Consider the following 22,400-nt stretch of genomic DNA (forward strand, 5'->3'; position numbering starts at 1 on the left):
AGCTACCGGTGAGAGAGGAAGAGAGCTGCCCCACTATCTGCAGGCACCGAGGGGATCCGGTGGTGAGCAGACACCCTCACGCTGCCTTCACCCGGACGGCGACCTGGAGACGAGCGCGGGGGGCTAGGACGAGGCCCGGGGAGGGCAGCCGTACGCACTGACAGCCCTTGTGGGGCCTGGATCGGAGTCCAGTGGAGCGGGAGGGCCCAGGCTCCCCTACCATCAACCCCCCTCACGTCACAGGCCTAAGCCCTGACCACTAGGTGACGCTACCTGACCAACACCCCCCGAGCGAGGGGGCAGGGGGGGATTTTACCTGTGTACTCGGTGTTGGGGGACCGACCCTGGGCCCTGCGCCCACGTCTGGTGCCCACGGCTCAAACAGGGTGTTGAGATTGGAGGGGGGCAGGAAAGAGCCACCAGGTGACTGGCCAGGCAGCGAGTGCGAGAGACAGACAGTCGCTGGCGAGGTGACGTGCTCAGGGTGTGACGCCGGCACAGCCAGAACCCCCGGCGCTGCCCTGGGCGCTTGTACCCAGCCGGGAAAGGCCGAGCTCGGCCCCATGGCCCAGGGCAGCTCAGCAGTGAGCGGTGGATTGGCAGGAGGGAGGCTGATGATCCCTGGGAACAGGCTGCCGGAGTCTCCGTCGCTTCCTACCTCCAGAGCCAGGCCGGAGCCGGCTTCAGCCACACACGAGTTCTGGGCGCGACGCAGGGGGGCCGGGACGGGGGCAAGGGCCTGGGCTACCAGCAGGCCAGACTGGGTGAGCTGCTGGCCCCTTCTGGCTCTGCCGGGGGACGGGGGAGCTGCCCTGGACCCCAGGCTCTGCGGAGAGGGGGAGTGGCTCTGGCCCCCAGGGTCTGCGGGAGGGGTGGGGGGAGCTGCCCTGGCTCCCAGGCTCTGCGGGGGGGGAGGGGGGTAGCGGCCCCGTCTGCCTGGGGGGAGCTGCCCTGATGCCGGAGACAATTCATGCCTGGTCACTGAGCGAGTGCTTCTGAGAAGCAGCAAAGAGTGAAAAAGGGAAGTACCCTCCCTCTCCGTCCCCCTGGGCCCCAGAATGTAACACCCCCCCCACACACACACACAGCTCTGCCACGGGGCCCCACCACGGCCTGCCTGTGCCCGCTCCTAGACCAGGAGTCGCGAGGCAGGGACAGGCTGCTGCTGCCTGGGTTGTGCGGTGGGGGCGGGCGTCTGTGCCCCTCCGTCTGTGGGCCGCTGGTTACCACCTCCCCCTCTCGCGCTCCAGCCTCATTCCCCGAGAGTGAGACTGTGGTTTTGCTATCTCATGGGACAGGACATAATGAAATAACCAGTCTGGGACTTCCCTTTCCGTCTGAGCCCAGACCCTCCGGCGCCCGGAGCAGACAGCGCCCAGCCCCGCCCGGAGCGATGGACCCCCGCTGCCTCTGGCTCTGGGGTCTGCTCACAGGTAGGTCCCGCTCTCACCCCCCGCCCGGAGTGACGGACCCGCTGCCTCTGGCTCTGGGGTCTGCTCACAGGTAGGTCCCGCTCTCACCCCCCGCCCGAAGTGACAGACCCACTGCCTCTGGCTCTGGGGTCTGCTCACAGGTGGGTCTGGCTGGTCCCTGTTCTGCCCCCGGGGGGTGCAGGCAGGTCAGTGCTGCGGGTGAGGCTGGCAGTGGGGAGCGAGGAAGGGTCTGGGGCAGTTCCAAGGTGCCCAGGGCAGGTGGCTCCTCTAGACGGGGCGGGATGACGGGGCCTTGTGCAAACGCAGGACGTGAGGGTGCTCAAGGACAGACTGAGCAGACCGAACCCACAGAGGGTTGACTGGGTAGAGACCCAGCCCGGCGAGAGGCAGCATTCCCAGGGAAGGGGGGCTGGCAGAGTACCACCTGCTAAGGAGGGAGGAGAGCTCCAGGCCAACTCCTCTGGGGGGCTGGATGCTCCAGACTCAGGAGTTTTGGTTTATACGGTGGGCGCGGGGCTGTCCCTCCAGAGAGAGTACCTTGTTCCCCTGGAGGTGGATGGGAGGAAGGTCAATGGATACTGGGATACGGGCGCAGAGGTGACGCTGGCCCGGCCCGAGGTGGTGGCCCCAGATCAGGTGGTGCCCAACACCTACCTGACCCCGACAGGGGTGGGCGGGACCCCAGTCAAAGTGCCCGTGGCGAGGGTACACCTGAAGTGGGGGGCCAAGGAGGGCCCCAAGGATGTGGGGGTACACCCGTATTTGCCCACTGAGGTGTTGATGGGGGGGGACCTGGAGGACTGGCCAAGCAACCCCCAGGGTGCCCTGGTGGTGACCTGCAGTCAGAGCCGGCGAGGGGCCCTGCGCCCTGGCCTTAGGGAAGGTGCCTTGCCCGAGGCGCAGGACCCTAACCTGGTGGGGAGGGAACACCCAGGGACACGGCTCAGGGAGGCTGCGGCTTCAGACCCAGCTGGCGAGAAAGAGCAAGTGCCCATCCCTGTCCCAGCAGCTGAGTTCCAGGCCGAGTTGCAGAGAGATCCCTCCTTGCGGAAGATAAGGGACCTGGCCGACCTCAGTGCGGTACAGACCATGGGGAGAGGTGGCCGGAAAAGGTTCATGTTGGAGAAGGGGTTCCTGTACCGAGAATGGGCTCCCCCAGGGAAAATGGAGTCAGGGGGGATCAGGAGGCAGCTGGTGGTACCCCAGAAGTATCACCGCCAGCTGCTGTGCTGGGCCCATGACATTCCTCTCTCAGGGCACCAGGGAACCTGGCGTACCCAGTGTGACGAACTGGGACTGTTCTTGCTGGGGTGTGTGAATGCTGACAGGGGAGTGTGACTAGGATGGTCTGCATCGGGGGATGGGAGTCTGCCCGAGGGAACATACATGAGCTTGTAACATGAGAACCCAGGAAGGGGTTGGAGGCCAGGTGACTCCGGGGCCCGGGAAACTGAACAAAGGCTGTGGGAGGGGTCGCTGAAGGCAGAGTGCTGGAAGCAGGCTGGAGAGATGGCTGGGAGGCAGAGATGGCTCTGACCTCCCAAGGGGGGCTGGGCTGGGATGCCCTGGGACCCCAAGATGGACCTAACGGAGGGGGTCCCTGTTGTCTGTGCCTGCAAGACCTGTCTTGGACTGTATTCCTGTCATCCAAATAAACCTTCTGCTTTACTGGCTGGCTGAGAGTCATGGCGAATTGCAGGAAGCCGGGGGTGCAGGGCCCTGAGTCCCCCAATACTCCGTGACAACTGGTGGCAGCGGCGGGATCTACTGCACCCCGTGGACGGCGCTTCCTGCAGTAAGTGACTGGGGAGCAGTAAAACGAAGGGGGATTGACGGGGACCAGGCGTGCTGAAGAGTGAGAGAGAGACGGTTATTACCCCTGGGAGTGTGTGACCAGCGAGAAGGACTTTTGCAGTAACAGGGTCCCCCGGGGGGATCGCAGCGAGTGGTCCCAGGGGCGGAGGTGTCTGCAGCTCGACCCTGGCAGAGAGGTGGTGACCTCGAGAAGGGCTGGCACACTAGGGGACCCCCTGGGAACTGTGGGGAGCTGTGAGCACACAGGCCGGTGAGTGGCCAGCAGGAAGATGTATGCCAAGCGGCTTAAGAGCGACCTGGTGGAGCTGTGCAAGCAGAGGCGGCTGCGCAGTGGGAGGCTCACCAAAGAACAGCTCATTGCCCGGCTGGAGGCGGGAGATTGCGCGAATGAACTGATCCCTGTGTCTCAGGGAAGCAGCCTGGCAAATGCAGCGCAGGCACCAGTGTCTGTCCCAGCTGGGAGTGGTCAGCCGGCTGCTGAGGGCTTCCTGAGACCCCTCCTTCCTATGCCTAGGGGAAGGGTGGGGAGGAGCCCAGCAAATACCGAAGGCGCCGTGGCCCCCCCGGCCAGCAGGGGACCCTCCCAGCGAAGCCCGCCGGCCAGCAGAGGATCCTCCCAGCGACGTTCGGCATCCGTGGAGCGGAATTGGCTGGAATGGGAGAAAGAGCTAAAACTGAGAGAGCTGGAGGATCGTGAACAACAGAGACAGCATGAAGAGAGACAGCGTCAGCATGAACGGGAGGAGAAAGAGAGACAGCATCAGCATGAACAGGAGGAGAATGAGAGACAGAGACAGGAGAATGAGAGACAGCGTCAGCATGAACTGGAACTGGCGAGATTGAAGGGCAGCGAACCCCCGGCTGCGGTGAGTGAGGCGGGACCCAGGACTGCACGGAGCTTTGATAAGTGCATCCTGGCCCCACGCAAGGAGGGGGAGGACATGGATGACTTCCTGGAGGCCTTTGAGACGGCCTGCGAGCTGCACCGGGTTGATCCCGCGGACAGACTCCGGGTCCTTACCCCCTTACTGGACCCCAAAGCTGTGGCATTGTACCGCCAACTGGAAGAGGCAGAGAAAGGGGACTACGAACTATTCAAAAAGGCCCTGCTACGTGAGTTTGGGCTGACTCCTGAGATGTACCGGGAAAGGTTCCGGAGTCAGGATAAAACCCCTGAGATCTCATATCTGCAACTAGCCGTCCGCATGGAAGGATACGCCAGCAAGTGGGCTGATGGGGCCCAGATGAAGGAGGACCTGGTCAAACTGCTGGTACTGGAGCAACTGTATGAGCGGTGCCCATCCGACCTGAGGCTGTGGTTGGTGGACAGAAAGCCAGAGAACCCGCGACATGCAGGCCGGCTGGCCGATGAGTTTGTAAAGAGCCGGTCAGGAGATAGAAGGGAGGAGTCCCAAAGGAACAGTCCCACCACAACGCAGAGAGAGAGTCACCATGGGACATCCCCGTGGGAAAATACAGAAAAACCCCATCAGAGGGGAACATCCGGCGTCAGGATCATCCGACCCACCCGGGGGGACCCATGGGACATGGGCTGCTACCACTGTGGCCAAAAAGGCCACATACGGGCCCAGTGCCCCAGGCTCAGGGACAGACTGAGCAGACCGAACCCGCACAGGGTTAACTTGGTAGAGGCCCAGACGGACGAGGGGCAGGCTTCTCACGCAAGAGGGGCTGGCAGCTTATCAACTGCTCAAGAGAGAGAAGGGCCCCAGGCCAGCTCCTCTAGGGGGCTGGATGCCCCAGACTCAGGGTTTTTGGTTTATACGGTGGGCGCGGGGCTGTCCCTCCGGAGAGAGTACCTTGTTCCCCTGGAGGTGGATGGGAGGAAGGTCAATGGATACTGGGATACGGGCGCAGAGGTGACGCTGGCCCGGCCCGAGGTGGTGGCCCCAGATCAGGTGGTGCCCAACACCTACTTGACCCTGACGGGGGTGGGCGGAACACCAGTCAAAGTGCCCGTGGCAAGGGTACACCTGAAGTGGGGGGCCAAGGAGGGCCCCAAGGATGTGGGGGTACACCCGTATTTGCCCACTGAGGTATTGATGGGGGGGGACCTGGAGAACTGGCCAAGCAACCCCCAAAAGGCACTGGTTGTGACCCGCAGTCAGAGCCGGCGAGGGGCACTGCGCCCTGGCCTTGGGGGGGGTGCCTTGCCTGAGGCGCAGGACCCTAACCTGGTGGGGAGGGAACGCCCAGGGACACGGCTCAGGGAGGCTGCAGCTTCAGACCCAGCCAGCGAGATAGAGCAGGTGCCCAGCCCTGTCCCAGCTGCTGAGTTCCAGGCCGAGTTGCAGAGAGATCCCTCCTTGCGGAAGATAAGGGACCTGGCCGACCTCAATGCGGTACAGACCATGGGACGAGGTGGCCGGAAAAGGTTCCTGTGGGAGAAGGGGTTCCTGTACCGAGAATGGGCTCCCCCAGGGAAAATGGAGTCAGGGGGGATCAGGAGGCAGCTGGTGGTACCCCAGAAGTATCGCCGCCAGCTGCTGTGCCGGGCCCATGACATTCCCCTCTCAGGGCACCAGGGAACCTGGCGTACCCAGCAGAGGCTGCTACGGAGCTTTTACTGGCCTGGGGTCTTTGTTACTGTCCAACAGTACTGCAGATCCTGTGACCCCTGTCAGAGGGGGAGGAAGGCCTGGGACAAGGGGAAAACAGCTTTAGGACCCTTGCCCAGCATAGAGGAGCCTTTCCGGAGGTTGGCCAAGGCTAAAAGGGGGGCTCTGAACCAAGAGAGCCCAAATCACAGATCTCCAGACTGGAACGCAGGGAGAAGACCACAGCCCAGTTGGAACCCCAGGGGTATTGGGGTGGGAAAAGGGCACAGGCCGCATAAACCTTCCCACATGCGAACTACGAGTGTCATCGAGCACCCCTGACCTAAGGGGGGGCGTGAAACTGGAAGGGCCTGGTGTAATTCTCACCAAGGAATGGGAGGGATGCTGGGGCATCCATGGGAACGGGGGTAGATTCGAACTTCCCCAGGTCACTGGCTAAAGTGACCCCGCTCAGTTCGGTCTCGAAGGGGGGAGAGAGGTGACGAACTGGGACTGTTCTTACTGTGGTCTGTGAATGCTGACAGGGGAGTGTGGCTAGGATAGTCTGCATTGGGGGATGGGAGACTGACCAACAGAGAATACCTGAGCATGTAACATGAGAACCCAGGAAGGGGTTAGAGGCCAGGTGACACCTTTGCCCGGGAAACTGAACAAAGGCTGTGGGTGGGGTCGCTGAAGGGAGAGTGTGACGAACTGGGCCTGTTCTTACTGTGGTCTGTGAATGCTGACAGGGGAATGTGGCTAGGATAGTCTGCATTGGGGGATGGGAGACTGCCCAAAGGAGAATACCTGAGCATGTAACATGAGAACCCAGGAAGGGGTTGGAGGCCAGGTCACACCTTAGCCCGGGAAACTGAACAAAGGCTGTGGGAGGGGTCGCTGAAGGCAGAGTTTTGGAAGCTGGGTGGTGAGATGGTGGGGAGGCAGAGATTGCTCTGACCTCCCAAGGGGGCTGGGATGCCCTGGGACCCCAAGATGGACCTAACTGAGGGGGTCCCTGTTGTCTGTGCCTGCAAGACCTGTCTTGGACTGTATTCCTGTCATCCAAATAAACCTTCTGCTTTACTGGCTGGCTGAGAGTCATGGTGAATCACAGGATGCCGGGGGTGCAGGGCCCTGAGTCCCCCAATACTCCGTGACAGAGAGTTTCAGGAGCTGGGGGGCAGACGGGGCTCTGACCTCCCAAGGGGGCTGAGGTGCCCTGGGAGCTCAAAATGGACCTAACTGAGGGGGGGTCCTGTTGTCTGTGCCTGCAAGACCTGTCTTGGACTGTGTTCCTGTCGTCTAAATAAATCTTCTGCTTTACTGGCTGTCTGAGAGTCATGGTAAATCGCAGGAAGCCGGGGGTGCAGGGCCTTGTGTCTCCCCACACTCCGTGACAGTCCCCTATGAGAGCACTGTGACATCAGCTCCTGAGTCACTGTTAATGGTAATAGTCTTGCCAGGATGTCACGGAGTCACAGACCAGATGCTTTGGGACTGCTCTGTATGAATCCAGCCAGGACTCTGGAGCAGTGTCGCTCCCCTCAGGGCACACAATCCAGGGCAAAATTCCTCCTCCGCTATGGCCTTCCTGGGTCTGACCTCAGAGCATTCAGCACCCCTGTCCTCACCGTGTGCATCCTGCAGCGGGTCTGCCCGGGCGGGGTCCTGGGGAAGCCAGAGGGCCCTGCACCCCCACTCCGCAGTCAGACGTGACTCTCAGCCAGCGTAAAATGGAAGGTTCATTAGTCGACAGGAACACAGCTTGGAACAGAACTTGTTAGCACAGAAATCAGTGACTTTCAGCCAAGTCCCTCTGGGGGAACCCTGGGCCAGATGCCCTGGACTCCCCCCTCTCCGAGTCCCCCACCGCAGACTGAACTGGACCCAGCTGCCTGGCCTCAGACACGCCCGTTGCCCATCCTCTGATCTTTGTCTGGCTTCCCGGGCAAAGTGTCACCTGGTCCATCCCCCTCCTGGTTCTCAGGTGACGAAGGGCATCGGCCATTGCTTATGTGGAGGCAGCCGGGCAGCCTCACCTGCCCCCAAGGGCCACAGCGAAAGTCACACACCCTTATTCCCACCACCGAGGCATTGGTGCAGTACCTGGGAAACTGAGGCACACACAGTAGTCATATACGATAGTAAGACTCACATACAACATAACGAGGGAAAACCTCACTTCGTCACATCGGAATATTCAGGTTCACTCTCCAGGCAGGCTCGGTGTCATCACACGTGATAGATCCCAGAAACAACAGCTCTTGATTGTTGCTAATAGCAGCCAACTCCCTGACGGCTTTGGTGTGGGAAACAGCTGGAGAACGTCCATATTTCCTGCGTTTATTACACCGTGCGCCTGTGGCTGGACATGTGTCATCTTTGGGACATGACTTTTTCCATCCCTTGTGCACATAGACTGGAATTTGTCCCTTTTAGTCAGGGGAATTCTCTCTCCTTTCCTCAGGGTTTTATGATAATGACCTTTTACAAGTGTCTGTTTACGGTTTCTAAGCTAGTTTTAGGTGTTTCAAGTCGCTCTGGCCTTTTGTTCTGTTGTTGGACTAGTTCAGACGGCTTTGCTATGTGTACGGCTGTGGCGAGGTTTAAATCTCTGTTCAGCTGTCGCTGCTGTGAACGGTTTTTATCCGTTAACCCAGGAACCAGCCTGTCTCCGATATTGTCATGTTCTGCCGCCCCAAATCACTTTTCAGCCAACGCTCGCAGAGCTCTTATAAAACAGTCAACATTTTCCCCTGCTCCTTGAATTCTCTGGTGAAAACACACTCTTCATGGACCTCCTTTCTCTGCAGTATAAAGGGTGCATCCAACACAGCCAGAACCCTTCCCTAGCCATCTTTGTGACTGTCTTCAGTAAAGTCAAAGGATTTAACTATCTGCTCTGCCTGCTTCCCCGTAGCACACATTAAAGTTGATACCGGTGTATCTCCGGTGTCTTTGTGGAGTTTGTTTGCAATTCAAAACCTTGCAAAATACTGATCTCAAAGCTGAAGTTCTCTGGGTCATTGGCGAGTGCACGTTGATTAGATCCTGCAGCGTTTGTTGCTTTGTTCCTTCTGTTCACAACCTCGCTTCTTGCTTTCTTTCCATCTCTGGTCTGAGTTTACTCCTGACACCATGTTCGTCTGTGCCAGATACGGGCTGGCGACAGAGCTTCCTTTCCAGAGAGACCCACCAGATGTGTTGATCGTAAGATCCTCTAAGGCTCTGATAGGTAGGGCCCAGGTTAGCTTAGACAAGGTGTGTTACACTCAGCGCCCCCGAGTGGCTGAACAGTGTAATATAGTTCACAGCCCATCACACCTTCTGTCTGTGTCTCTAGGGGGCGCGCTGCGGGGCGGCTGGGCACAGCGTGGCTGGTCCATGTATGTCCCCCGACGGATAACGGGGCTGAGAGGAGATTCCACTGTACTGCCCTGCACCTTCGCACACCCGATCCCCGACTACACGCGTGACATCCAGGTGATCTGGAAGCCCGATATTTTCCAATGCGTGGTGAGGAACAGCAGCACCGACACCAGCAGCTTCGACAACTGCACGACGGGGCAGGGACCGAATGGGCGCTACCGCCTGGCTGGGGACCCCCGGCGGCACAACCTCTCCCTGCACATCGCAGGGCTGCACTACGAGGACAGCAGAGAGTACAAGTGCCGCGTGGTGCTCCTTGAAGATCCGAAATGGGCCTATGAGAACAAGACTGGGATAACGCTCACCGTGGAAGGTACCGTGCCCAGGGTCAGGGGCTGAGCTCTCGAAGCCCGTCTAGGCAATCCCGGGGTCACGCACTCTCTGCCAGCCAGGGCCCTGCTGCTGGCCGCAGCCTGGTGCAGGGGGGGAGGGATGTATGTGGTGCCGGGGGCCCTGGGCTCCGTTCGCTCCCAGAGGTGGGGCTGCTCCCCTCTGAGAATGGCCCCGTGCAGAGCCCCCATGGCCTGGAGCCATCCGCGGGCAGAGCGCAGCATGGAGCTGTGTGAGGGCCCCACCCTCCTGACCCCTGCCTGCTGTGGGGCCAGACCGGCAGCTTCCCTGGCACCTGCCCCCGGTGCCCCTATGCTGCGTGCCCGGGCAGGGCCTGCCCAGGGGATTGCTCTCTGCCATGGCTCAGCCACCCTGGGAGGCCCCAGGCCTTTTCCCTGCCCCAGTGGGGGTGTCTCCGTAGTGCCCAGCCCCAAAGCAGATGGGGGGGTGATCCCAGCCCCCCCATGGGCTGCCTGCTCCCCCATCGGTGCCTCCTCTCCTCTCCCCACAGCGCGACCCAGCATCCTCAACCTCACGCTGCTCCCCGGGCCCCTCCCTGTGTGGGTGGCCTGCACAGCCGAGGGGATCCCCAGGCCCAACATCTCATGGCGGGGGCCGGCGGGGATCGAGGTGGTGCAGCTGCAGGACACTCCTGGGCCCCGGTACCAGACGACGCAGGTGGTGTCAGTGAACCAGACCGGGACCTACACCTGCCGGGCGGAGAACGTGCACGGCCGGGCTGAGCGCTCGGTGCCTGTGGGGTCCACTGGGTTGCCCCTGCTGCTCATCGTCCTACTTCCAGCAGCCCTGCTCCTGCTCGCCGGCCTCCTGCTGCTCGTCCTCTGCTGCCGATGGAAAGGTAGGGGCGAGGCGCACCCGGGGCAGCCCCCACCCGCCTGACACTGCAGCAGCCCCCGCAGCGGGCACGGGCCAGGGCAGGCATTGGCTGGAGTGGCTGCAGCGAGGGCTTCAGCTCAGCGCCACCCCTAGAGCCCCCAGCAAACCAGGCCACGCTGCAGTGAAGTCGTCCCTCCGCCCCATGGTGCGCTGCCCGCGCAGGACGACCCCCAGCAGCCCCGCCCACAGCGCAGTACCCGACGGGCGCTGCGGGGGTCCCCATGGCTGAGTGGGGAGGGGTCCCGATGGGCACTGCGGGGGTCCCAGGGCTGAGTGGGGAGGGGGTCCTGACGGCGCTGCAGGGGTCCCAGGGCTGAGTGGGGAGGGGTCCCGATGGGCACTGTGGGGGTCCCAGGGCTGAGTGGGGAGGGGTCCCGACGGGCGCTGTGGGGGTCCCAGGGCTGAGTGGGGGAGGGGTCCCAACGGGTGCTGTGGGGGTCCCAGGGCTGAGGTATGGGGCTCCCTCCCCCAGCTACCCCCTGCGCCCCAGTGCTGTGGGGTGGGGGCAGATCCCTGGCACTGCCCCTTGCTCACAGCTGCGTTTCCATGGCACCGGTCTCTGCAATGCCGCAGGCTCCAGAACAGTGGGGTGGGCAGGGGGTGCAGGACGGGGCCCAGGCTGGCACCGGCACCATCTCTGACGTCTCCATTTTGTTCTCTTACAGGCCAGTGCCGGGTCCCGGGGAGGTGAGTGTCCTCACAGTGCCTGTGTGTGTCAGTGGGTGTGTAAGGGCCGCGGGTGTGTCTAGGCGGGTGTGTCTGTGGGCTGTGTCTTGGTCGGTGTCCGAGGACATGGTGTGCATAGTGGGTGGGTGTGCAAGGCCTGCATGTGTGTGCCTGGGCAGGTGTGTGAGAGCAGGGGGTGTGTGTGTGTGTGTGTTTCTGGGTCGGTGTGCAAGGGCAGGATTTGTGTCAGTGGGGTTGTGTCTAGGTGGGTGTGTGAGGGCTAGGGGTGCATAGTAGGCAGGTGTGCAAGGCCTGGGGTGGAGTGTCAGGGGGTGGGTGTGCAAAGGCAGGGGCTGTGTCTGGGCAGGTAAGTTTAGGTAAGTGTGTGTGTGAGGCCTGAGTGTGTGTCTCAGTAGGTGGGTGTGCTAGGGCAGGGGGTGTCTGTAGGTGCCTGTGTCAGGGAGTGGTTGTGTGTGGGCACGTGCATATAGGTAGGTGTATCTGGGCAGGCATTCAAGGGCAGGGTGCATGTCTGGGTGCCTGTGCGAGGGCAGGGCGTATCAGTGGATGCTTGTGTGTGTGTTTCGGCAGGTGTGCGAGGACAGGGGGTGTCAACAGGTGTCTGTGTCAGTAGGTGGTTGTGTGTGGGAAGTGCATATTGGTAGGTGTGTCTGGGTGGGTATGTGAGGGCACGGTGTGTGTGTGGGCAGGTGTGCGAGGAAAGGGTGTGTATCTGGGTGCATGTGCGAGGACATGGGGTATAAGTGGGTGGTTGTGTGTGTCTGGGCGGGTATGTAAGGGCAGCGTGTATGTCTGGGGAGGTGTGTGTCTGGGCAGGTGTGCAAGGGCAGCGTGTATGTCTGGGGAGGTGTGTGTCTGGGCAGGTGTGCAAGGACAGGTGGTGTCAGTGGGTGGCTCTGTGTGTCTGTGTGGGTGTGCAAGGACAGAGGGCGTGTCTGGGTGTGTGTGCGAGGGAAGAGTGTGTGTTTGTGGGTGTGCAAGGGCAGGTTGTGTGTGAGAGCGGGTGTGTGAGGTCAGAGGGTGTCAAAGGGTGGTTTTGTGTGTCTGGATGCATGGGTATGCAGGGGTAGAGGGTGTGTCTGGGTGGCCGTGCAAGGGCAAGGTTTGAACGTGAGCGGGTGTGTGAGAACAGTGTGTGTGTGAGAGTGGGTATGTGAGGGCAGGGGGTGTCAATGGGTGGTTGTGTGTGTCTGGGTGGGTGGGTGTGCAGGGGCAGAGGAAGTGTCTGGCTGTGAGTGTAAGGGAAGGGTGTGAGTGTGAGTGGGTGTGTGAGGGCAGGGGGTGTCAATGGGTGGTTGTGTGTGTTTGGGTGCGTGGGTATGCAGGGGCAGATGGTGTGTCTGGCTGTGAGTGTAAGGGAAGGGTGTGAGTGTGAGTGGGTGTGTGAGGGCAGGGGGTGTCAATGGGTGGTTGTGTGTGTCTGGGTGCGTGGGTATGCAGGGGTAGAGGGTGTGTCTGGGTGGGCATGCAAGGGCAAGGTGTGAGCATGAGCGGGTGTGTGAGAACAGTGTGTGTGTGAGATTCATAGATTCTAGGACTGGAAGGGACCTCGAGAGGTCATCAAGTCCAGTCCCCTGCCCTCATGGCAGGACCAAATACTGTCTAGACCATCCCTGATAGACATTTATCTAACCTACTCTTAAATATCTCCAGAGATGGAGATTCCACAACCTCCCTAGGCAATTTATTCCAGTGTTTAACCACCCTGACAGTTAGGAACGTTTTCCTAATGTCCAACCTAGACCTCCCTTGCTGCAGTTTAAGCCCATTGTTTCTTGTTCTATCCTTAGAGGCTAAGGTGAACAAGTTTTCTCCCTCCTTATGACACCCTTTTAGATACCTGAAAACTGCTATCATGTCCCCTCTCAGTCTTCTCTTTTCCAAACTAAACAAACCCAATTCTTTCAGCCTTCCTTCATAGGTCATGTTCTCAAGACCTTTAATCATTCTTGTTGTTCTTCTCTGGACCCTTCCAATTTTCTCCACATCTTTCTTGAAATGCGGTGCCCAGAACTGGACACAATACTCCAGTTGAGGCCTAACCAATGCAGAGTAGAGCGGAAGAATGACTTCTCGTGTCTTGCTCACAACACACCTGTTAATACATCCCAGAATCATGTTTGCTTTTTTTGCAATAGCATCACACTGTTGACTCATATTTAGCTTGTGGTCAACTAAAGCCCCTAGATCCCTTTCTGCCGTACTCCTTCCTAGACAGTCTCTTCCCATTCTGTATGTGTGAAACTGATTTTTTCTTCCTAAGTGGAGCACTTTGCATTTGTCTTTGTTAAACTTCATCCTGTTTAACTCAGACCATTTCTCCAATTTGTCCAGATCATTTTGAATTATGACCCTGTCCTCCAAAGCAGTTGCAATCCCTCCCAGTTTGGTATCATCTGCAAACTTAATAAGCGTACTTTCTATGCCAATATCTAAGTCGTTAATGAAGATATTGAACAGAGCCGGTCCCAAAACAGACCCCTGCGATACCCCACTCGTTATGCCTTTCCAGCAGAATTGGGAACCATTAATAACAACTCTCTGAGTACGGTTATCCAGCCAGTTATGCACCCACATTATAGTAGCCCCATCTAAATTGTATTTGCCTAGTTTATCGATAAGAATATCATGCGAGACCGTATCAAATGCCTTACTAAAGTCTAGGTATACCACATCCACAGCTTCACCCTTATCCACAAGGCTCGTTATCCTATCAAAGAAAGCTATCAGATTGGGTTGACATGATTTGTTCTTTACAAATCCATGCTGGCTGTTCCCTATCACATTACCACCTTCCAAGTGTTTGCAGATGATTTCCTTAATTACTTGCTCCATTATCTTCCCTGGCACAGAAGTTAAACTAACTGGTCTGTAGTTTCCTGGGTTGTTTTTATTTCCCTTTTTATAGATGGTGTCGCAGAGTGTGGGGGACACAAGGCCCTGTACCCCCGGCTTCCTGCGATTCACCGTGACTCTCAGCCAGCCAGTAAAGCGGAAGGTTTATTGGATAACAGGAACACAGTTTACAGCAGAGCTCGTAGATACGACCAGGACCCCTCAATCAAGTCCTCGTGGGGAGCGCAGGGAGCTTAGACCCCAACTTGGGGTTCCCTGCGTTGCACCTCCCAGCCCAAAACTGAAAACTCCCAAATCCCTCCAGCAGCTCTCCCCCCCTCCCCCCAGCGCCTCCTCCCCTTTGTTCCGTCTCCCGGGCAGAAGGTGTCACTTCCCCCACCCCCCTCCTGGCTCAGGTTACAGCTCAGGTAACTCAATGTAACTCCCAGGCTCCATTCCCAGGTCAAATCCGCCCCGCTCCCTGCTCCGTCACAGATGGGCACTAGATTTGCCCTTTTCCAGTCTTCTGGAATCTCTCCCGTCTCCCATGACTTTCCAAAGATAATAGCTAGAGGCTCAGATACCTCCTCTATTAGCTCCTTGAGTATTCTAGGATGCATTTCATCAGGCCCGGGTGACTTGCAGGCATCTAACTTTTCTAAGTGATTTTTAACTTGTTCCTTTTTTATTTTATCTGCTAAACCTACCCCCTTCCCATTAGCATTCACTATGTTAGGCATTCCTTCAGACTTCTTGGTGAAGACCGAAACAAAGAAGTCATTAAGCATCTCTGCCATTTCCAAGTTTCCTGTTACTGTTTCTCCCTCTTCACTAAGCAGTGGGCCTACCCTGTCTTTGGTCTTCCTCTTGCTTCTAATGTATTGATAAAAAGTCTTCTCGTTTCCCTTTATTCCCATAGCTAGTTTGAGCTCATTTTGTGCCTTTGCCTTTCTAATCTTGCCCCTGCATTCCTGTGTTGTTTGCCTGTATTCATCCTTTGTATTCTGTCCTAGTTTCCATTTTTTATATGACTCCTTTTTATTTTTTAGATCATGTAAGATCTCGTGGTTAAGCCAAGGTGGTCTTTTGCCACATTTTCTATCTTTCCTAACTAGTGGAATAGCTTGCCTTTGGGCCCTTAATAGTGTCCCTTTGAAAAACTGCCAACTCTCCTCAGTTGTTTTTCCCCTCAGTCTTGATTCCCTTGGGACCTTACCTATCAGCTCTCTGAGCTTACCAAAATCCGCGGGTATGTGAGGGCAGGGGGTGTCAATGGGTGGTTGTGTGTGTCTGGGTGGGTGGGTGTGCAGGGGCAGAGGGAGTGTCTGGGTGTGAGCATAAGGGAAGGGTGTGAGTGTGAACGGGTGTTTGTAAGGGAAGAGTATGTGTGAGAGTGGGTATGTGAGGGCAGGGGGTGTCAATGGGTGGTTGTGTGTGTCTGGGCGGGTGTGCAGGGGCAGAAGGTGTGTCTGGGTGAGTGTGCGAGGGCAGGTGTGTGTGAGCGGGTGTGTGAGGGCAGGGGGGGTCTGTGACACCATGTTCTCTGCACCACCCTGTGCCGCTCACCCACTCGTTTCCTCGTGCCCCGCGCTGGTGCTGCCCCCACAGACTGGTTCTTCGCACCCCGATCACAGCAGGGCGGGGGGCTGAGCTGGAGACTTTGCTCTGCTCATGGCTGGAAGGAGACGAAATGCCCCCACCCCCCCGCCCCAGCGGGCTTGTGGGGCCAGGCCGCTCGGTCTGTCTGGGCTCAGCAGCTGGGCTGGCCTGGTGGCGCCCCAGAGCGTGTGCCAGGGATGGTGCTATGAGGGGCCGGGCTTGGTCTCTCCCTGGGCAGTCAGGCCTAGTTCCCGTGTCTAACCCGCTTCCTTCTCCCAGGGAGCCGGCAGCCCCGGCGGGCCCCACCCAGGATGCACCTTGCACAGGTAGGAGCCGGGCATGGCCCTGGGCCAGCTGCACGGGGCGGGGGCGGGGGGAGGGGGGGCCTCAGGGTAGGTGCAGCACAGGCAGCGTTCCAGGCCAACGGCACCTCGCCGCGCCTCTCGTGTGGGCATGTGGGGGGCTGGGGAGGGCATGTGGGACATTGGGGGGGGGCATACCAAGTATCTGCCAATTCCCCCCCCCCCCCCCCCCAGAAGTACCAAAAAATTAGTAACTTTAAAAAAACAAAATATTTTGGCATCAAAACTTGCTGCCTTTCCCCCCCCCCCCAATCTGAATGAGCCAGGCAGGCCCAGCCCCCTGCACCGCCCCCGACCCCCAGCCCAAGTCGAAAGGGCCTTCACCAAACCCAGCAGGTTTGACCAGCTGCCCCATTGCCATGTGCGTGTCATGCATCCCTGGGGACTGCATGGCGCCAGGTGTCTCCTCCCTGCCGCCCCAAGGGCTGCCCAGCCCTGCCCTCCCCCCCACCCCCCCCCAATTCAGCCATTCCCTGCCTGTACATAAGAACGGCCAGACTGGGTCAGACCAAAGGTGCATCTAGCCCAGTATCCTGTCTGCTGACAGTGGCCAATGCCAGGTGCCCCAAAGGGAATGAACAGAACAGGGAATCAGCAAGTGATCCATCCCCTGTCGCCCATTCCCAATTTCACAGCAGTCAGAGGTTTTAGGGACACCCAGAGCATGGGGTTGAATTCCTGACCACCTTGCCTAGTAGCCATTGATGGATCTGTCCTCCAGGAACTTAGTCTTTTATTAACCCAGTTTACATTTGGCCTTCACAACATCCTCTGGCAATGAGTTCCACTGGTTGACCGTGTGAAATATTTCCTTATGTTTGTTCTAAACCTGCTGCTTACTAATTTCATTGGGTGATCCCTGGTTCTAATGTTATGAGAAGGAGTAAATAATACTTCCCTACTCACTTTCTCCACACCAGTCATGATATTATAGACCTCAATCATATCCCCCCCCCCCAGTCGTCTCTTTTCCAAGCTGAAAAGTCCCAGTTTTATTAATCTCTCCTCATATGGCAGCCATTCCATACCCCTAATCATTTTTGTTGCCTTTTCTGAACCCTTTCCAATTCCAATACATCTTTTTTGAGATGGGGCGACCAGAACTGCACACAGTATTCAAGCTGTGGGCGTGCCATGGATTTATATAGAGGCAATGTGATATTTTCTGTCTTATTATCTGTCCCTTTCTTAATGATGCCCAACTTCTGTTCGCTTTTTTGACTGCTGCTGCACATCGAGCAGATGTTTTCAGAGAACTATCCACAGTGACTCCAAGATTTTTCTAAAGTGGTAACAGCTAATTTAGACCCCATCATTTTATATGTAGAGTTGGGATTATGTTTTCCAATGTGCATTACTTTAAATTTATCAACATTAATTTCATCTGCCATTTTGTTGCCCAGTCACCCAGTTTTGAGAGATCCTTTTGTAGCTCTTCGCAGTCTGCTTTGGACTTAACTACCTTGAGTAGTTTTGTATCATCTGCAAATTTTGCCACCTCACTGTTTACCCCTTTCTCCAGATCATTTATGAATTGTTTGAACAGCAGGGGTCGCAGTACAGATCCCTAGGGGGCCCTGCTATTTATCTCTCTCCACTGTGAAAACTGTCCATTTTTCCTATCCTTTGTTTCCTGCCTTCTAACCAGTTAGTGATCCCTGAGAGAACCTTCCTCTTATCCCATGACAGCTTCCTTTGCTTAAGAGCCTTTGGTGAGGGACCTTGTCAGAGGCTTTCTCAAAATCCAAGTACGCTGTATCGACCCTGGTCCACATGGTTGACCCCTCAATGAATTGTAATAGCTCGGTGAGGCATGATTTCCCTTCACAAGAACCATGTTGACTCTTCCCCCAACAAATCACGTTCATCTCTGTGTCTGATCATTCCATTCTTTGCTAAAGCTTCAACCAATTTGCCCGGTACTGAAGTCAGGCTTACCGGCCTGTAATTGCTGGGATCGCCTCTGGAGCCTTTTTAAAAAGTCATTGTTACTTTAGCTCTCCACCAGTCACCGGGTACAGAAGCTGATTTAAATGATAGGTTACAAACCACCGTTCGTAGTTCTGCAATTTCACATTTGAGTTTCTTCAGAACTCTTGGGTGATACCACCAGGGCCTGGTGACTTGTTGCGGTTTAATTTATCCATTTGTTCCAAAACTTCCTCTACTGACACCTCAGTCTGGGGCAGTGCCTCACAGATTTGTTACCTAAAGAATGGCTCAGGTGTGGGATTCTCCCCCCCATGCTCTGCAGTGGAGACTGATGCAAAGAATTCATTCAGCTTCTCTGCAACGACCTTGTCTTCCCTGAGTGCTCCGCTAGCACCTCCAGCGGCCAGGGGCCCCACTGATAGCTTGCCAGGCTTCCTGCTTCTGATGGACTTACGAAATTTTCGGCTGTTAGTTTTTGTCTCTTTAGCTTGATGCTCATCACTTGCTTTCTTGGCCTCGTCACACTTACACACGTGCCTTCCCGGAGTCCATGCTCCTTTCTCTTTTCCTCGCCAGGAGGACGGGAGAGCGTAGGGAGAGCTCAGCCTCGTGTGGCCGATACCTGCACTCCCTGCCAGCCAGCGGCTCATGCCAATGGGCTGCCTCCTGCCCAGGCCCTGCCCCAGCCTGGGCTCAGCTCCGCTGTGTCTCCAGCAGAGAACGCGGACAGCTGCACCTACGCAGATCTGACCTTCCCCAGCGCTGGGGCCGGCAGGAGAGGTGAGTGGACGAGCCGGGCTGGGGAAGGATCCCAGACTATCTCTGCTCCGTGCCAGGCTGCAGGGGATGGTTCCCCACCCAGCCCCGTGCTCCATAGGACACAGACCCCCAGCCCAGCCTGCTCCTCCTGCAGCCCCAGACCAGGGCGTGCTGCAGCGGTGCTGACCTGGCACCGGCCCCATGCCCTGCACACCCCTCCCCTGGCTGTATCAGCGCTGGCCCCTCCTGACCCAGCCATGCGCTATCTGTGCCCACGGCCCACGCCCAGAGCACGCTCCCTCGCTAGGCCAGGGCTGGCAGACACTGGCATGGAGCTGAGCGTGGGGCTGGGTGTTGGAGGGGGATCCCGCCTCCCCTGCTGTGCCAGGGCCCAGGCCCTGTGAGCGCGGGGGGCTGGAGGCGCAGCAGCTGGCAAGGCAGTGTTTGCTTCTCCTGCAGCAGTGGGCCCCAGGTGGGGGCTCGTTGGGGCAGCATGGCCATGGGGGGGGGGCAGGGTGTGTGGGGCCTTTCCCTGGCGCCCGTCCTGCTAACCGCGACTCCTCTGCCTCAGGTCCCCAGCCCGCAGCCCAGAGCCCCCCAGCGCCAGCAGAAGGTAAGTGGCGCTTCTGGCCACGGTGGACTGGCCTGGTGGGGACGCCCGGAGACGAGTGTCCCCCGGGGGGAGAGCCCGGCCAGCGGCCTGGGTCACGCTGAGCCACCCCCAGGGCCCCACTGCAGGAGAGTCGCTGGTTTCCTGTGGCCCTGCTGGGCACCGCCCCCTCGTCACGCATTACCAGCGGGAGCTCTGCCCACCATCCGAACGACCCCACACCCCATGGGGGGAAGGGACACCCACCACCATCAGGGCCGGCTCCAGGCACCAGCCGAACAAGCTGGTGCTTGGGGCGGCAGCTTGGAGGAGGCGGCATTCGGCCCAATCCTAGGGCGGCACGGCCGCTTTTTGTTGTTGTTGTTGTTGTTCCGCTCCGGCTGCCCTGTAGGGGGCGGTAGCGCGGAGGACGGACACGCCCTGCAGCAAGCCCGGCAGGGCAGCCCGCGTCCTTCGCTCCCACCCGACCACGGTGCAGAGCCCTCCCGGCAGGGGGCACGGCGGGAGGGGTCGCATGGCAGCGCCCCGCTGAAGCCCTGGCTGCCCCCCTTTCTCTCTCCCCCCAGATCCTTCCCCCTCCCCCCGCTAGCCGGGGCACGTCTGCAGGGCTGGGAGTCCCCCTGCACCCTGGCTCCGGCCGCGCCGCAGGGTTTTGTGTTTTTTTTTGCTTTGCCGTTCTGGCCGCCCCGTTGTTTTTTTGTTGTTTTTTTTTTGCTTGGGGCTGCCAAAAAGCCAGAGCTGGCCCTGACCGCCATGGCCTGACAGACGCCTCCTTCTCCCCACCACAGGCCTGGTGGGAGGCAGCCCCAGCGAGTCACCCCACGGGGGCGGGGGAAGCTGTGGTTCAGCGTTGCTGTGTGCTTATTAAACACCAGAGGCGGCTGGGTGAGGGATCCCTGCATAAACAACCCCTGTGCCCCACCCCAGAGGGGCCGCATCTCCGCACCGGGCGAGTGGTCCCTGCATAAACAACCCCTGTGCCCCACCCCAGAGGGGCCGCATCTCTGCACCGGGCGAGTGGTCCCTGTATAAACAGCCTGTGTCCCACCCCAGAGGGGCCGCATCTCCGCACTGGGCGAGGGGTCCCTGTATAAACAGCCCCTGTTGTCCCACCCCAGAGGGGCTGCATCTCCGCCGTGGGTGAGGAGTCCTTGTGTAAGCCTCCCTGGTGCCCCCACCCCAGAGGCAGGCACATCTCTGTGCCAGGCGGGTCCCTGTATAAGCAGCCCTGGTGCCCTCACCCCAGCGTTGGGCGAGGGGTCCCAGGACCCTTTTCTAACTCATTCAGGTCTCTCTGCAGAGGTCACCTATTCTGAGCTGACGCCATACAGGGGACCCAGGTGAGCTGTCCATCCCGGCACCCTCCCTGCCCCGTTCCCTCTGGAGTCACCGCACAAGGCACTGGAGCCCGGAGCAACCCACCTCAGCGAAGCGACACTCAGCAGCCTTTCCTGGGGCTGTGAGCACAGCTACCCTCCCTCCTTGACATGTTCTTCTGTACCAGACACGGGCCAGCTACAGCGCTTGCTTCTACACCAGCTGTGTTCAGCATCAGGTCCTTTGCTCTGCCAGGGATCGCTGAGGGAAGCTGCAATAAGGTGTGATGCACACCGCCACTTACTGGCTGGACAGTACAACGCAGTTTAGCATCCCCTCACATCTCCCCCTTCCAGTTCTACGTTCCTCTCATTCACCGTAGTTACAGGATCGCGCTGTCTGTGAAGTTCAGGATGGATCAGTCTGTGAAGCGTCTCTGAATCGTCCTGGTTCTCTGATTCCACAACTCGAACACATGGTGGCTCGCTCGGCAGGCTGTCCGTTAGTTACAGTGAGCGGCTGTGGCCGGTTTGGAATCCTTGAGTCGTCTTGTTCTGCATCCGCCATCTGCTGTGCTGATTGTTCTTTCTGTGGAACAAACGGCAGCGGTCGACGGTTCCTGTTGGACTCTGCACTTGGGCCTTGGTCTCACATGAGCTGGGCACTGAATTCTCTGTCTTTACGGCAGCTGGAGTTGCCCATCCATTTTCCCCATCCAGTTTGACATGGACACAGCCACTAGGTGCTAGACCCGGCAGCTCTGTAACTGAATGATGTGTGTTGTAACGAGTTCGTAAGTCCTTCTAGCCTTTTTAGCCGATTTGGCTGCTCTCTGCATGTCTGGTCACTTCAGAGATAGATTCTCCCCCCACTCCCTCCCCGCCGAAAAAAGCTGGAACGTTGTCTTCCTATCAGGAGTTGTGCTATTGGTGTTGATCTGTAACTCTGAGGAGCAAGGAGTGCATCTTCCTGCTGCAGGGTTTTCTTGGCTGGCTGTACAGCTCTCTCAGCCTCTCCAGTCGCTTGTGGGGAATGTGGGCTGCTAGTAACAGGATCAAAATCCTATTTTGTTCCAAATGACTTAGATCCCGCTGCAGTGCACTGTGGCCTGTTGTTCGTCACAAGTTGTTCTGGAATATCGAATGAGCACAAGTGCACTTCAACGTCAGTAACCGTGACATGGGATGTCTTTCAAGTACATTATTTCCATATACCTGGAAAAACAGGCCACTATGACCAGATAGGGATGTCCTCTGAACTTGCATAATCCGCAGCTAGTCTCTTTCAAGGTCTCTCTGGTAGGGATGTTTGTACACGCTGTGGTCCATTGTCTCTTAGCGGTGATTTGTACTGGGTCTCCTTTCAAAAATCCAATCTCATCAAATCCTCCATCAAGTTCTTCCACCTTTCTCACTAGGCCCATCATGGCTGCCGCGTTGCAGCTGAGAAGGTTGTTGGGCTTTGATCCTTTGACCACATGCACCGTGAATGCGCCGCCTTTGTCTCTAAGGTGAAGTGGCCCCTGCAGAACACCCCAGGGCTAGTCAGAGCTGGGCCAGGAGATGTCAGCTCTGGGAGGGGTTGAAGGTGACTGTAAGTCCCTTCTCAGAGGCGTGTGACATCAGCTCCTGAGTCACTTTTAAAGTCAATAGTCTTGCCAGGAATATTCAGGTTCACTCTCCAGGCAGGCTCAGCGTCATCACAAGTGATAGATCCCAGAAACAACAGCTCTGGATTGCCAGTAATAGCAGCCAACTCCCCGACGGTTTTGGTGCAGCAAACAGCTGCAGAACGTCCATATTTCATGCTTTTATTACACCGTGTGCCGGTGGCT

The 22,400-nt window shown here is 58.0% G+C and overlaps 1 protein-coding gene across 1 annotated transcript; it reads left to right on the forward strand.

Moving 5' to 3' along the window:
* The first annotated feature begins 1,393 nt into the window (after window positions 1-1,393).
* On the forward strand, window positions 1,394-20,614 carry LOC128839610 (sialic acid-binding Ig-like lectin 15). Its single transcript, XM_054032731.1, has 6 exons — window positions 1,394-1,433; window positions 9,153-9,551; window positions 10,080-10,427; window positions 18,457-18,660; window positions 19,211-19,252; window positions 20,550-20,614. The coding sequence occupies exons 1-6, from the start codon at window positions 1,394-1,396 to the stop codon at window positions 20,591-20,593; spliced, it is 1,077 nt and encodes a 358-aa protein (XP_053888706.1). The 3' UTR covers window positions 20,594-20,614.
* The last annotated feature ends 1,786 nt before the right edge of the window (window positions 20,615-22,400 follow it).

Source organism: Malaclemys terrapin, chromosome 6 (assembly GCF_027887155.1).
Source record: "Malaclemys terrapin pileata isolate rMalTer1 chromosome 6, rMalTer1.hap1, whole genome shotgun sequence".
Lineage (NCBI taxonomy): Eukaryota > Metazoa > Chordata > Testudines > Emydidae > Malaclemys > Malaclemys terrapin.